Genomic DNA, 15,942 nt, shown 5'->3' with positions numbered 1-15,942 from the left:
GAACAGTGAGAAATTCAGCCTCATGGTATGTGATGCATAGAGAATCCCATTAAAAGCACCACATCTGTGAAGGAATGACTAACTGCACCCTTCTATCCACACTACTGCAGGAAGGAGGCACAAAACCCATAGCCTAAGATTTTTTTTTTTTAATAAGGTTTGTGTAGAAGTCTTCAATGAAGTACAGACACAACAGAACTGGCTACCTAAAGGATCCAAGGGGTTAGCAATCACAGGTTACATCTGTACATAAGGAGCCTCAAGAGTAGAATAAAGGTTCGTGGCCTCCCTGCTGCGCTGCAAGATTGCTCTAAGTCTGAAGAAGTGCTGAGGGCGAGGCTCTGGACCCCAAATGAAGGAGCAGTCCCCACGTTGTCCTCCAAAACCCAGGGAGCCTCAGGGGACAGAAAATGGGAGACAGAAAACAGGTCTCCTGAAGAGGGCCCAGCTCTGGGGAGCTATGGTAGAGCTTCAGTGGTTGCTTCCCAGGCATCTTCCAGCTCCTCCAGAAGCTCAGAGGAAATACCAGTGCTCCCTGGTCATCAGCGCTAGCTCCAACAGTCACTTCACTGAGTACAGACCCAGAAGCAGAATTCCTTTCTAATTTGGAGTCCAGTATGTGGGACAGAGTGCCCCTGTATTAGGCGGCAAGCCCCGGTGACAATGGCTACAGGAAGCTGGTCTTTGCAAGAGAAGAGGAAACAAAGGGAGACTTAGGTCAAAAGCAAGCCTAGGCTTGGAGGTGTCTGGCAGACAGGTTTGCCAGCATCTGCTATAATAAAAGGGCCTTCCAGAGCTGGCCCTCAGCTTGCTCTTTTTTAAATCTATCAGTAAAGTTAACTGAATCAGCAAAAATGAGATTCAATAAATATAAAAATAATTCTAAACTTTTAAGTGTCCTAATTATGTAGAATCCCAGTCTATTTAAATGTAGCCACTATTATAAAGTTGATTTTAAGATGATCCATTGCATTGTTAAGGTATATAAAATAAATGCATACACATTGATACCTTTTCTCACATGTTGCCTAGTATGGGAGAGAAGGCTATAAGCATCTGAAGTAATCTTTTAAAAATGAAAAAGAACTTAGAAAGGTAATGGAATGGATTCCAAACCTGCAACTAGAAAAGTTCCACCCACTTACAGCCTCACACCTCTCTCTAACTTAATCCAAGCACCCTTACAAGGCAGTCTATATGCAGTCACTGGGGGCACCTTGAACATATGTACAGGGATCAGCACACCTGACATCAGCAAACCTCAGCCATTTAAGTCACCACAAAAACAACATCCAGTGACGACTATATGAAAAGATTTTTTTTAAAAACTTTAAAATGACTTTTATAGATTAAATGAACCTACTTAAAACGTATTAATGCTTCTGTGCAACTTAATGCTGAGAAACGCTTGCCAACATACATACACACTCAGCAGTTTCATTAACATAGGTAGCTCCTGAATGGTCAAAGTCAAAGATATTTAAAAAAAAAAAAAAAGACTCATGGGATAGAGGAGACATTAGAAAAAAAAAAATCAAGGTTTCATTGAAGATAGTAAACTTCACTTACTATGAAGTTCAACACAATTCTCAATTTCCCATGAATCAAATGCTTTTCTCCAGTCCTATCCAATCATCCAAAGTTTTCATTATATACAGCAAATCTTTAACAGAATTGGTAGAAAATCTGTTTTATTATGATTTGGATGAGCTAATGCATGAAAAAAGGTACATCTGGGTTTATCTAAACAGATCAGAAGCAATATAAATGGAAATTTTTTAAAATAAAAAGGACAGAGTAGCAGCTGTCCATACAAGCCTATTTTGGTGACAGAGTATATTAGAGAAGCCTTATTGGTAGAGTGGCTCAATGGAGATGTCAAGTACACACTCTGTTATAACGGAGCAATGTTACAGCCACCAAGGTAAAGTCAATGCACCTATCTCAGCCCTTAAAACAACATTAGTTACAAATACTGTGGCTCTCACTTTTGAGCCATGGTACAGAGCCTGACATGACAGAGGCAGGTGTGATACTACAAGCATTAACTACTAGTATGATGCCAACCAATCAGAAAGGACACCTACTCTAAACATGTACATTTCACCTTGGAACATACCAGCTGAACATCAGCTCCTGGTATAGGGGTGTGTGTGGCCCCACTATGAGATGTTGGTGCTACTTTCTTTAACTACAAGGTTGCTCTGAACTTTATATAATTCTGTGCTGTTTAGACCTTCCTGAGTCTGGTGCCAAAGAGGTTTGGGGAATGCTCATAGAGACCCTGGGCTACATTTAAGCCATCTGGCCTATGCTAGTTACCCAGCTCATGAACACCCTATTACACTTCATGGAGAAGGAAAAAATTTACTCTAGAACTGGGGTTGGGAGACATTTGTGCCTGATAACCACATGCAAATGAACCCAAACACACATGCACATACACAGTCTTAAACTTTTCTATTCCTGGAAGTAACATTTTGGCTTTCTTTGAATATGGAAGTACTTAGGGCAAGAAAGAAAATTAGAACAGTTACTCTCATCCTAATTGTCAAATTACAGCTACAAGATGAAAAAAAGGATCCTAGATTTTTTCCCCAAAGTAGGATGAAAATCTTGTTAGTGTGCTAGCAAGCTTGCAAGGCCAAAAATGAAAAGGATGGTAAGAATCAGTAATGCAAATAATTGGGGAATGTGAGTAATTTTTAGAGGTCATAAATCAGTATTAACACCTTGTGACACACTTTTTGTCCCATGGGCACATAATTTAGAATAAATTTTTTCCTCAAATAACAAAAGATCAGAGATGAGTGACCAACAATGAATATGAATTTTTAAAAAGGGGTCAACAGAAATATTAATCCTTTATAATAATTATAAATTCCCTCTGCATTCTCCACATACCATAAAAATGATTTGGTTTAGCTTTCAAATATCATTTTAAACAAACAAGACAGAGGGAAGTTCACTGCTGGGTTCTGCAAAGAAGAGCATCTGTTCATGTACAGATACTGCAGGGTGGCTGCTGAAAAGCTACTTTTATGTGCATCATGGTGGTCTTCTCGGCTACAGTACAAGTGCTTGTGCATCAAGTATAAAATACAAGCCTTTAATCACATAGATCAGCTTTTTAGCTTTTGTAAATTTAAAAACAAAAAGGATAAATAAGGCACTGTACTTTTAAAAACTAAAACTGCTTGGTTCCAAGTTTAAAACCCAAGGAACAATCAGAATATAATATATAACTTCCCTTACTCAGCCTCAGAGAAAGACTCTGCAAGTTCCCTTCTCCATCTGAGACGCATTTTCTGACATCTTAAATTGTGGTATTCTCCATTAACTGCAGGTTTGAAAGGCTTGATAAGCTTATAAAAGCAGATTTAGTTAATGCAAAATAAAGGGTTACTTCTATAGAACAGTTTTAACTCTTGGCTACCGCCCTTCCAATCACTTTGCATCCAACCGCCTCCGTTTGCTGTGGGAAGAGTCCAGCTTTGCCTTTAGCTTCCGCTTTCTCTGGGCTGCACTGTTCTCTGGGGTTTTCGTCGAGGATCTGGCTTGAGTCTTTCCACTGTTCTGCTTCCTACTTGTGGCTTTCTGTGGCCTTGAAGAGGATGCACCGGCCCCCTTTTGCTTTGCAGGTTTTGTCATTGTCTCCGAGGTGGAGGGCTGGGTGGGTCTTTTGTTTGTGTTCTCTTTTTCTTTCCTGGAGGGAGGGCAGCGCTTCCCTGGGGACTTTTTAGGGGTCTTCACTTTATTCTCTTTCAAAGACATCTTTTTGGGCAGTTGGCTGATTCTGTCCCTTGTAGCTGGCTTCTTTGCAGAGGGGGTTTTGGTGGCTCCATCAATATGCTTCTCTTTGCTGGCCTTCATTGCAGGTCCCTTGTCCTTCCTGTCCTGAGTGCTGCTGCTTTCTGTCCTCTTGCGTTTATTTTGAACTTCTGCTTTTGGTGGGATTTCAGACATCTGCTTCCCTTTCCTTCCTTTCATTCCATCGGTACTCTTGGGCTTAATGGGAAACCCATCTGCATCTACTTGCAGGGCAAGCTTGGGGGACATCAGAGGGTTGATGCATACACTCTTACAACTTTGTTTACTTTCCACAGCTGGACCAAATGGGCTTTCCATTTTCTCGTTCTTAATCAAACGCTGCTGGGCTCTGAGCTTTCCTCGAATGTTGGAATATTTCCTAAGGATCCGGGTACTGGCTGGCGTAGGCGAGCTTGTGGGAGGATGGCTATTTCTACCTTCCTTGACTTGCTCTACACTGTCCTCAGGATTGGGGCTGAGGCTAACGTCACTGCCATCCTCTGGCTCCACTTGGTCAGGATTCTCTCGAAATTTAGCCCAGAGCTTCTGTGTTTTCCAGTTGTTCTTGGCAGGAGTAGCTCCGGGAAATTTCTTCAAGTGTTTTTTCAAGCGCTCAGCCTGTAGTGAACTGGGGTACAGGCTGGAAGGAGAGTACTTCTGAAGAGGATGCTTGACAGGTGGGATGTCTCCTGGAAGACGAGTATTGAGCTTCTTCACAATGACCAGAGACCGGGTTTCAGTCGTCTCTAAGAACCATTTACAAACATTAGATAATTTAAAGTTTGTCATAAAGAGCATCTGAACAGGAGAAAATTTTTGAACCTCCAGTGAACCTCGACATTTCCGTGACCTTTTCTTGCTTTTCCAAATCTCCTTCAGTTTATCTGACTTGTTCCTTGCTCTGGGTGTTGGCTGGGCCTCTTTCTCCAGCTGGATCCAACCCTTCTGAACTTTCATGTACTGGGCATTGAAGTTGGCGATAAGCTCTTGGTTCTCCTCCTCGGCACACCATTCCACAAACTTTGGCTGGTCGTCTACCACTGTGTCCACATCATCCTCATCTAAGGGATCTCCACTCTCTGAAGCTTCATTTTCCTTTGAGATTGGCTTTTCTTGTACTGCTTCCTTTTCTGAAGTCACTTTTACTGTACCCAAGGAATCGAAAGGATGAGCATGTCTTAGGTTGTAGGTTGAAGAGGTCAGTCTTGTAAGCCTTGGTACCCATTTTGGGGGCCCAGCAGTGTCATCACTTCCATCACTTGACACCCCAAGTGTGTTAGACGGCACATCACTATCATCACCTTTATGCTGGCTGTCTGCACTATCCATCTCATTAACAACCTCCTCTGTGTCTTGTGCAGGAGCAGGTCCTTGCTTCTCTTTTGACTGTTCTGGGAAAGTACAAGGAATACTTTCAGAGAGGTCTTGAGTACTGTTCTCACTTAATTTAGACTGAACATAGATTTCCAGTTTCTCTCCAGGCAGGGGCTGGCCAGCTGTGGTTATGGGATCATTGCTGGGGAAAATACCTCCTTCTTCCCCCTTGACTTCTTTTGCTAGCATGTTTTTAAAAGTCTGCCTGGTGATTATCCCACCTCCTATGTCTTCCTCCTCAGCATCCTTCTCAGAGGGATTCCCATTGACATTTGGGTTTTCTGTGTCCTCCAGGGCTTTTGTATGGAAATCATCAGTGGGAAAGCCGTCAGGTGTTGTCCCACCAGGGTACCCTTCTTTTTTAGAACGTCTTGCACCGGGAGTTTTAGAAACCTTGATCTCAGGACAAGCAGAGGAGGAATCTGAACTTTGATTTCGTAGGCACCTCTTGGCAGAGGAAGAATCTGAAAGTTGACTTCTTAGGCACCTGTCAGAGGCCTCGGGGAATTTTTTACCTTTTCTCTTTTTGTCCAGATTCTCTTCAGGTGAGTCAATGTTTTGATCGCATATATCTTTTTCTGAAGTAGGTTTTACATCACTGTCCTCTCCCTCGAATTTTCCTGTACCACCTGCTGCCCCTCTTTCCTCCATTTCACTGGGGTTTTCATTAGAAAAAGTGCTGCTTTCCTTCAAGAGTGGGTCAGTGTCTAGCTCCTGAGTGTCACCAGTCTTGGCCTCTGTACTGATGCTCTGATCTTCCTCAGCTTTTTTCGGGCTCACAGGAGGCTCCAAGCCCACTGGGGGACTGTGATTTTCTGAGCACGGAGGACTCTCCTCTCTACTGATTGTTTCTGGAGAAGAACGAGGCCTAGGAGCAACATCCTCACTGCCTCCCTCAGAAATGCTTTCAGTAGAAGGAAGCAGGTGACAATCTTCAGGTACACTCATCTCCTTTGTATCCAGCAGGTCAACTGATTGTTGGTCTAGTTCAGGGGAAGATATCCTGCTCTCTGTGGGAGCTGAGACTACGGGGCTGCCTTCTGGCAGGTCCTCTTCAGGAAGCTGAGCAGGGAGAGGCCACTCCAGGCTGGAGGCTGTTGTTTCCTTGGACCTAGGGGAGCTGCTTGGGTTTGCGTTACTCGTCATGGGGCAAACCTCAGGCTCTTGAGATTCCTTTTCAGATGACTCATCTCTGTCTCCTTCCTTGAGGGAGGTTATTTCTTTACTAGGTTCTTCAGGGTTGTCTTCTCTGGGATGCTGCACTTCTACTGCAGGTGGAGGTGCTGAAACAATAAGGGTCTGCTTAGGAGTGACCACCGCTTCTGATGCCAGTGTCGAGCAGCTTGCTTTTTCTTGAGAGTGTAAATTTCTGGCCAGTGTGCGAACGGTTGGCAGTTCACAACAGTCACCATTGAAAAAGTATCCTCGAGTACTCTTCCTGGCTGTTTTCCGAGAAGATAATATTGATCTTTGATTCTCAAAGTGGCATTCTGTTATTGGCTGGCTGATATAAACGACATCACACTGGTTATCATAATCATTTATCCTCAACCCTGAGGCCCTTTTACTTTTCCGAGCTGTCTTAATGGAGGTTGATATCATCTTGGTTCGTGAATGTCCATTAGGTGCTTTGTGGACAGGTGGCATGGGGCTGGGGGCTAACCAACCATCTTTGGAATGATCAAATTGGCCCTTATCGCTGGGATGTAAATGGTAACCCATCTTATTTCTTCCCAGTGAGTGAAGATGGTTCTCTTGCTTTGGCCTTGAATCTTGTTCACTTGCCTCTAAGTCCTGGCATAAAGGTGTTTTTGAGCCACCCTGTAAAGCATTCTCTTTGTCAGCAGTTCTAGGTGAATTCCCCATAAACCCTGAGTCCCAAGCCTCTTCCGATAAAGCTTTGAATGAATTTCTTTGAGAAACAATACAACTGTTGCTCTCTTCACTATTCTCAGCTGCCACTTTTCCTGCAATGAGATTTTCTACTAAAGCTGAACTCTGCACGTGGTCTCTACCGTCCTCGCATACTTTCACATTTGTGTCTTGCTCCTGTCCAGTGGTTGGCCCCTCCGAGATCTTAGAGATATGGTGGAAGTTTAATGAGGAAGAATTAGATGCAGTGAGGTATTCCAGAGTGGAACTATCCATTGAACTACCAGAATTAGGCTTAGTGGTTGGAAGTTCAGAGGAATCTTTCTGGACAATAGTCAAGGTATTCTCTTTTCCATCTACGGAGTTTGTTTCAGGAGGAGGCTCCTTTAGGGTCTGTTCTGTCAAGTGTGGAGGGCTGTGAGAGCCTGATGAGTCTAAGAACAAATCTACAGAAGTAGGAGACTTCATATTGAGACACACAGTATCCCTTTCCTTATGTTTGGTATCAAGCTGGGCACAGCCAGCATTGCAGGTGGAGGCATCCATTGCTCCAGAATCAGAAGGTCGCAGGTCCTCGGTGCCTGGCTGAGATTCAGTGTACAGATCGTTCAGAACACGGATGAACTGCTTCTGATGATGAGTGCACAGTTTGACCATAAACTTCTCCAGTGGGGACTTCGACTGATTGTTAGAATCTACTGCTATTGCCTCTGCTGAGTTCTCACTAGACAGACAAAGAGAAAGAAGAAATTAGTATGGTCGTTGTCCAAAGAACCATTTTTACATTTTGAAATTCACCAGTGTTACTCATGTTGCAAAGAGAATGGACACTCTGAACAAAACTGCTTCTAAGTGCCCATATGCTTTTTATTCAATAAATGAAGACCATTTACTTAAACTATAAGACCAGCTCTGTTACATTCTCAATTTTTAGTGATAACAACCTTCATACTTCTAATGTGACTATTCATAAATAATTTTTATCTTAAAGAGAAGAAATATCATTGAAAATAAATTTTTTTTGCAAAATAAAATTCTGGCCATATTATTAACTCCAGCTGGTCAACATATACTTTTGTTTTTAGGCCTGGGTCTTTCTGTTAAGTAGTCATTGGTCCATAAGTCCACAACACTGACAAAAACTCAGACACCTTGTATTACAAATCTTGGTTTAGAAATACTTGGTGAAATGATAGTTTTAACATGGTTTCTCAGCTTAACCAATTGACTAGACTTTATAATTCTGCAAACAGTGATGCAGGAATCCTTCTATTCTTTTGGGGTGTGGAGGAATGAATAGAGATCAATAACCTCACACTTCGGATGAAAAATGAAACAGCAAGCAATTCCTAACTCCCAGCCTCTAAATGAGGAAGCAGATACGAAATCATATTGTAAACCATAAGGCTCTGTCAATGCAAGGTGGTAGTACTGTCTTGTCAAGCCCCATCTGTTACATTCTCCTCGATCTTCAATAAACATTTTACAATAATCCACAGGAAGCCAAATCTACATTCAAGGACCCTTTTCAACCATTTCTGTATATTATCTAGGATAATTCTTAGAGTTCAACCTGGACAGCGGGGATGGCAGGCAAGAGTGATACTGGATTCAGGACAGGCTAAAGGCAATTTCTGCTTAGACAGCCAAGTGTTTTCAAGAGCTGCTTTGTGTTTCTGGATGTTGGGATTTTTACTAAGCCCATGCAGCTGATGTGCTTTGATCTCTGACTATCTCCCAGTTACGAGGTGCCTTTATAGGAAGCCACACCCTAGACAGCCTACATCAGCCTCCTACCTCCCCACCCTCTTCTGGCCTCTGAAGCAGTGTGATTTTAGTGGAATAAACATAGATTGTAGAATATGAAAAGCCTATATTCTACCTCTGACATTTGCTATCTATATAGGATCTCAGGCAAATTACTTAACCTCTCTTGGTTCGCTCTTCTGTAAGTTGGAACTGAATATCAGTATTTCAAAGGATTGTTGTGAGATATTAGATAATTTTCATAAAGCACAAAGCAGCAGGTACTCAACTTTACTTTCTCTGTTCCTGACTTATGGAGATTTTTAAGACCAAGTAGGTGAATAAAGCTGAAACATGCCTAAATACAAAACGAAATGAAATAAAACCAAGAAACTATTAATCATATCTGTTGTTTAATCTAAACTGCTTTGCAAGAGAAAAGGTTACACTGTATTTTTATTTTCACAACTAGCAAAAGAGCAGTTTTATTGTGTGGGTATCTGAAAGGGCCTATATTAGACTACGGATTTGAAAAACTAGAAATGTCTTAGAAAATGCCTACCTCAAACATGAGACTGATCACTGCATTGTGAATAAACCAAGAACAAAAAATTATTATAGAAGTATTATAACAGCTACATTGGGATGGTGAACTTTAAAGTACATGCTGGTTATGGGGCCAAAATCTAACAATGAGAAGGAAAGACCAAAAGCAACTGGAAAAAAAACTCACTGAACAAGATACTTACGATATGTGTATTTTTCTGTCTATATACTGTCCTTCAGTAAAAAGTTTTAGAAAGGAAATACCTGGAAGGTCAACAGGAAGAAGCCCCTCCCTTCCTTCAGAGAAGGAAAGACACAAGTGACACCCTTGGGTGAGTGACTTAGCAGTCACTTCCAACTCTTGGACTCAATGAGATATACATGGGTACTTAAACTCCGCCTACAGCTGCAGACTTCGCAGCTCACGGGGAATTCCGGAGTCCCTGCTGAAGGACCCCCTCCAGGAGGTCCCTGCGGTTATGTCCAGAGGAGTTTGTTCCTCAGTTTTTGGCTCTTGGGTGTGTTCCTGATTTTTCTGAGATAGCCAACCACAAATAAGTGGGTTATTACTGGGTTTTCAACGCATCAAAGAATATAAGCGCAAAAAAAATTGTTGACAAAGATCTATGAGAAAGATTAAAAAATATCATGGCATCTTACTGTAGACAAGACTGAAGAGATAAATAGTTCTCTCCAACTGAAGCAGCACACTCATCACCAAAGTCTGAGGATGTTCTGGACACTGCTTCATGCCTGTGGCTATGCTCTGGGAGCAGGCTTTGGTGTTTGGAGTTAACAATATGCCTTGGGATTCATGAAATCAAGGCATGTGCCCAATAAAAGGGCAGAGTGCTCTCTGAAGAAAAACTGAGAAAGCACTTTTTTCTAAAGTGATGCTCATAGAGAATAAAAAACTGAATAATGATTAATCCACAGATGATACCTAACTTGCTTTATGATTGTAAGCCTAGGATCTGCTGCTGTCCCAAATTTTCAATAACTTAATAATGATTCAATATTTTAATCACCCCAAACTAATGTAAGATCTTCCAAAGGACCATGCAACCAGCTCTGAAGCAATGACTGTGGCAACATGGCTCAACTAGTCCCTGAGGCTCAAACAGACAACCATCGGTAGGTATCTATTTCCCAGCACTATGGGAGGGGGAAGTGGTGTCTTCACAGCTAAGGCACACTAAAGACACACTGTTAGCACCCACTGAACTCTAACCTGGCACAATGCAGTGCAGCATTTTGATGCTGAAAAGCAGCATCAGATGGGTGGACACAGGCTACACCAACCTTCAAAGGCATTTACAGTAGTGGTTTGGGGAAGCTCGGGAGATGAAAAGATGAAAACTGCAAATGGCAACCTTGCTTGAGAGAAAAAGACATCAACAGAGGGTCATTTGTGTTTGTATTTTCCTGGTAAAAAAGATCAGGGACAAAGCTCTTGTGAACCATAGGTCACGAGCCGAAGCAGTAGCGTGCTCTTGTGTCAGTTACATCCTTGGCCACCTCAAAACTATCTTCACCTGGAGTGACTATCGTTCCCTTAAATCCTAAGCTATAATGGTTTGTAAAAGTCTTTGGCAATTATAAGGGGTCTTGCTTATTTATCCTGTAATTTTTATCTTTTACTGACTTAACCTGCCTTGTCTTTGTCTTAGCTTTCCAAGTGGATATAAGCTACCTGAGCGTATAAGTAGGAGCCGCATTTCATGTTTTCCTGTTTCCTCTTAGCAAAAAAGAAGAGAGGGAAAGGGAGCATCAAGGATGTTTCCTGGGTTTTCTTCCTGGGCAGCACCATTTACTGAGATAGGAACACAGGCAATGAAGCTTGTGGCTGTGTGTATCTGATGAGCTAGTCCTGTACACGTTGATTTGAAATGTTTATAAGATTTTGAATCTGAGATGCCTGGTAGGCAACTGAACACTCAGGCATGAGTTCACTAGCAGCTTCCCTTCAGTCTGAGAACCTTCACACTAATACTAACCTTTGTCCAGGGGCCATTAAATGGGCCCTGCTATAATAGCTAACTTTTTAACTATAGTAATAAAATTACTTTTGACTGTGCCTCTAAATTATCCAGCTTCCTATTCCTACCTTGTTTGATTTTCTCAGGAAGTTTTCTCAATAGGACCTAGGTTTAGATGAATTTTAATTTCATATTAGTTGACTATTTAATTTTAAAAATCAATGTCAACTTCCTGAAGTTTAATTTTATTATTATTTTTCTCATGTGAAAAAAAAGAGTGATAGCCAATTTTTTGCCTGAATTTTAAAACAGTTGGTTTTTATCTTTGCATCTAGTTATTCAATTATTCAGATAGCCTTAGACCTTCAGTAGAGCCTAAATACAACATTTGCCCCTAATTTAGAGTACTCAGACAGTAAGCAGGGAAATTAGAGAGGGGAGCTTCTCTCCTGTAGATTGTTCACACAACTCGACCTAAGGAGAAGCAATGTTTTAGTTCAGTGATTACAGCTGGCATCACAGTATGTCCTTCACAACTGACTATATTAGATTTTTACAAGAACAATAATTCATTACGGACTTTGAAATCACTTGTGTGATTTCATGTTCCTTCCACGCAATAGCAGGACTCTCTGCAATAGTTAAGTGAATTATTTATCAGTCAGAAATACTTCATCACCACCACCAAAGAAGTAAGATCCTAGGGACTGGTGAAGGGGAGGAAGGGCTGAAGAGGAGGGAACCTTGACTTCCAACTACCTGGATTAGTTCTGAGTCTTTCTCCTTGATGAGAAATGGCCTTCATGACCTTGACTACTTTTGTCTTTCTAACCCCAGTTCAATGCCTAATTCTTAAGGGTGTGGTAGAAGGATAAGATAATATTCATAAAAGCTCTGAAAGGCACAGTTTAAGAATGATGTGTTGCTTCACAATCAGATCTTTAATGATTTACTCAGTGATGTTTTTCTAGGTCAGAGGTCAGAAACAGCTGAGCTTCCTACTTTGTCAATACCACGGTACTTAAATTCCCAAACGAAAGCATTCCTGTGGTTAATATAAATGGTAGATGGTCAGTGCTTATGTTCTCTTAGGGTAAAAAGATCAAATAGAGAAGAGATGTGGCAGAGAGCTGAAATGACAATTTTAAGAGTCTAGAATTTGGGACTGATGGATTCAATTAGTCTCTCAGTATCTACTCTGTAACTACTGATGAAACTGCTTGATGGCAAGTCAACATCACTGATGACTAAAATATATTCTTTTTGACCATAAAAGATTGATAGAGACAGTGAATGATGTCTGGATAGGAGCTAATCTTAGAAGCAGAAAAAGGTAGTCCCAGGAAAACAGAAAGGGAGAGAATGCTTGAGACAACACTTGAGAGACAGTAGACCAAATAATTAAGAGTTGTAAGTTAATTTGGCTTGATTCTTCTCTTCAAATACAAGAAAACAGAAAAATGCATCGTTAGCCTCCCTAAAGGCAATAAGAGCTGTATTTTTTGCTAGACAATAATTTGAAATTATGTTCCCTAATTCCTTATTTCTGGCCCTTTAAGCTCAGAAAATGTAAGTATGTTCAAAGGCCTGGCTAAATCTGCTGACAAGCTCTACACTAGGAAATGCTTCTACCCTTGGCTATTTCACACCTGTGTATCTTCCCTTCCTGTATCTTCCTGGGTACAGGAATACTCCAAGAACTATGACAAAATTTTGTGTGTGCATCTGTGTGTGTGTGTGTGTGTGTGTGTGTGTGTTTAGTGGAGGAGGTAAGCATGGGGTTTTTCTTCACTATCTAAAAGGCCATGTATAGTTGTCATGCAGTAAACTACTGAACAATCAAGCTTTCTTTCCCTGGAACTGAGCTAGGAGGAACAGTAAGAAGGCAGGCAAGGGTGACATAGAAAAGTGAGAAATGAAATTCGTAAGATCACAGAATAGAAAGTGACTTAAAATCAGGCAGTTTAATACCTGATTTCCAGGTGGCTGAAATCCAAATGATCTCAATTTGTATTTAGACAGAAAAAGTTTTCAAAAATGGGGTAAAGGAGAACTATTTATTACTCCCCAACGATCAGGGTAGTGGGGGATGGTGTATGTTGGGCAGGGGGTGGGGGGCAGGGGGTGCTGTGTGTGTGTCAAATCCAGGATGTATCTATCTCTTCAACCTGTAAAATTCCTCAGTGAGCCACTCTTGCTGATGGCAACATGGCATAGTTCAGGTGTGGAGTGGAAGAATAGTTAAGAACTACTGATCTAACACAAAAGACATGTAATCCCTTTGTGAGAGCTTTCTGAGTTTACCGTGTTCTTAACCAAGTTCACTGAAAGTAGGGCAGAACAAAAAATTATGAATTAGTAATGTAAATTGGGGAAAGGAAGAAGTGCTTCAGAGGGTGCTTACTGGACATGAAGCCATAATTTGCTAGCTTTTCTGTATCTCAAGGCTTAATTACAGGCTATTATTTTGAGTAGATCTAAATATGACAGAAGCAGTTTAAGGCTTTGTATATTGTACCTCCTGTTTCTCTTAAATTTAACCAGATTGTCACACTTATTAAATTACAATAACAAACATAATTATGAAGGAGTGCTTCATGTTCACTCTTCAACATATTTTTACCCTAGAGGCAAATGTAGCTGGGAAGCCAATATATAGTCAGAAAGTTACTTGGTAAGTCAGAAATCAGAGCAAGGGGTCATTAAGCACAACAGTCCAATGCTTCCATCTCCTCTGGAGGAATATAATAGACTCACAAAAACAGACACTTCTGTCAAACTATTTACTTCTGAAAAAGTTCCCCTCCCCACAACCAAATTGATTTGTTTCTATCAACCCAGGTAAGACTATGCATGCAAGACCAAACATATTACACTTGTTAATTAATACAAACAAAAGGAAGGAGGGTTCAGAGGCTGTGAAAGAGGGGATATTGGACTGAATGGCATGCCTTTTAAAAATGATAGCTCCTGAAGTAGGGGAAGAAATAACCCTAAATGATATAACTAAATACTGATTTGGTGAGAATGCAAGCCTATATTATTAATCTAAGGAGTATTATAACTAAGGATTCTTGGAAAACACTTTGAAATAGGCTTTAGGAAATAATGTAAAAATTTCAGACAGAGAGGACAGACCTCTGCCCAGGGCTGATTTGAACAGAAAATGAGTCTGTCCCTGGACTCACGACTTAAGAGAGATCTGACCTTAAAGGCATAACTGACATTTCAGAAGGTCAGGATTACATGAGAGCTCATGACAAGTCAGTGAGTCTGGGCTATTTCTTTTTTTGTTTTTGTATCTGTCAGGTGGGAGACTAAAATCTACATTGTTCTTTGGTGGAAATTTCTAATTCCTTTCAAATGACCAGGACAATGACAGACTTAGACTAAAAAACAAAAACCCAAAACCAGAATCAAAAACAAAAAACCACTGCTTAGGCAGAAGACAGAAGTGTTCATTCCCCAAGTAAGAGAAAACGCACCACATCATGATGCTCTTTTAAAGGAGGGTGAGAGGAAAGAAACGTTTGTCAAGGCCCAGTAGAAACAAGTTTCCCCGGAGTGGAACTGAGAGGAGTCAATCCAGACGAGATTCTTCTCATTACAACGGGAATGTATTTCTTTTGTAGAAACAACATAACAATAACGACAAACTCACAACCCTGCAGCACCACCTCGCAGTGCAGTGTTTTCACAGACAGAGGATCTAAAGGAGGATTGGAGAGCTGACACCAACACAAACCAAAAAGATACTTAGTAGTTCACATGAAGGATCTCTGTAACACAGATTTTCTTTTTCCTCTCAAAAAATTAAGTGATATGTTTTTTGACAGCTATTCCTGGTTTCTTTTTGGGTGAACGAGGGAGACAGCAGACTATGCATCTAAATAAGCAATTATTGGTGTCCTGAGTTTTTTGTCATTTTTATGGGATCTTCTATATCCCAACTTTTCTCATATTCTCTTGAAGTTTTTAATCTCCATTCTTGAAATCATACAAATCTATGGTATAACCCTTAAAAGTGGCAAATTCTACTTTTGTTATCACATAGTAAATCATATAGCACACACCACACATCCCCACAATCCCACTCAGCTCACTTAGCTCTAACATTTTCTTATTCAAACTACCCCACGTAAAAAGAAAAATCTACAGATTCAAAGCATGTAAAATTCCAATCTTGAAAATACAAAAACTGTATACAACGGAAAGGAAGATAAATTCTATGTAACTTTGTATTTTTTAAATCTTGAACATCTTGTACTTTCTAACAACTTTTATTCCACTTAGTCTATGAAAATAAACAATGAGGACTAGTTTGATAATATTCCTTTGAAACTGGACCAAGAAATCAGAAAAGCAGCATTCCAGGTCTCAATTTTAATTTCCAACACTTTTACGTCTCTGACTTTAGAGATAAAACAAGATCGGCTGTCCAGTGTCCCAGTTTAGTATAAATTCATCTGCCTCGTTTTCAAAGTTCTAATTAATATAAACAGCTTCCTCCACAACTTTCAGTCTGATTTTCTCACTCTCCCTTCATCTCTCACACCAAATTAACTCCTGCCAGGTGCTTCCACTCCTAGCTTTCATTTACTGAGTATTTGCAAAG

The 15,942-nt window shown here is 40.8% G+C and overlaps 1 protein-coding gene across 4 annotated transcripts in view; it reads right to left on the bottom strand.

Moving 5' to 3' along the window:
• Positions 1–1,523: 1,523 nt before the first annotated feature.
• Positions 1,524–15,942, bottom strand: part of LCOR (ligand dependent nuclear receptor corepressor) — a 102,265-nt gene continuing 87,846 nt past the window's right edge. For all 4 annotated transcript variants that reach the window (XM_031461502.2, XM_031461509.2, XM_031461510.2 and 1 more), the window contains one exon: positions 1,524–7,780. In XM_031461502.2, coding sequence (XP_031317362.2) covers positions 3,448–7,780 — 4,333 coding nt within the window. In that variant the 3' untranslated portion in view covers positions 1,524–3,447. The remainder of the gene's footprint in view (positions 7,781–15,942) is intronic.

Source organism: Camelus dromedarius, chromosome 8 (assembly GCF_036321535.1).
Source record: "Camelus dromedarius isolate mCamDro1 chromosome 8, mCamDro1.pat, whole genome shotgun sequence".
Lineage (NCBI taxonomy): Eukaryota > Metazoa > Chordata > Mammalia > Artiodactyla > Camelidae > Camelus > Camelus dromedarius.
This window is presented reverse-complemented; position numbering and strand designations above follow the sequence as displayed.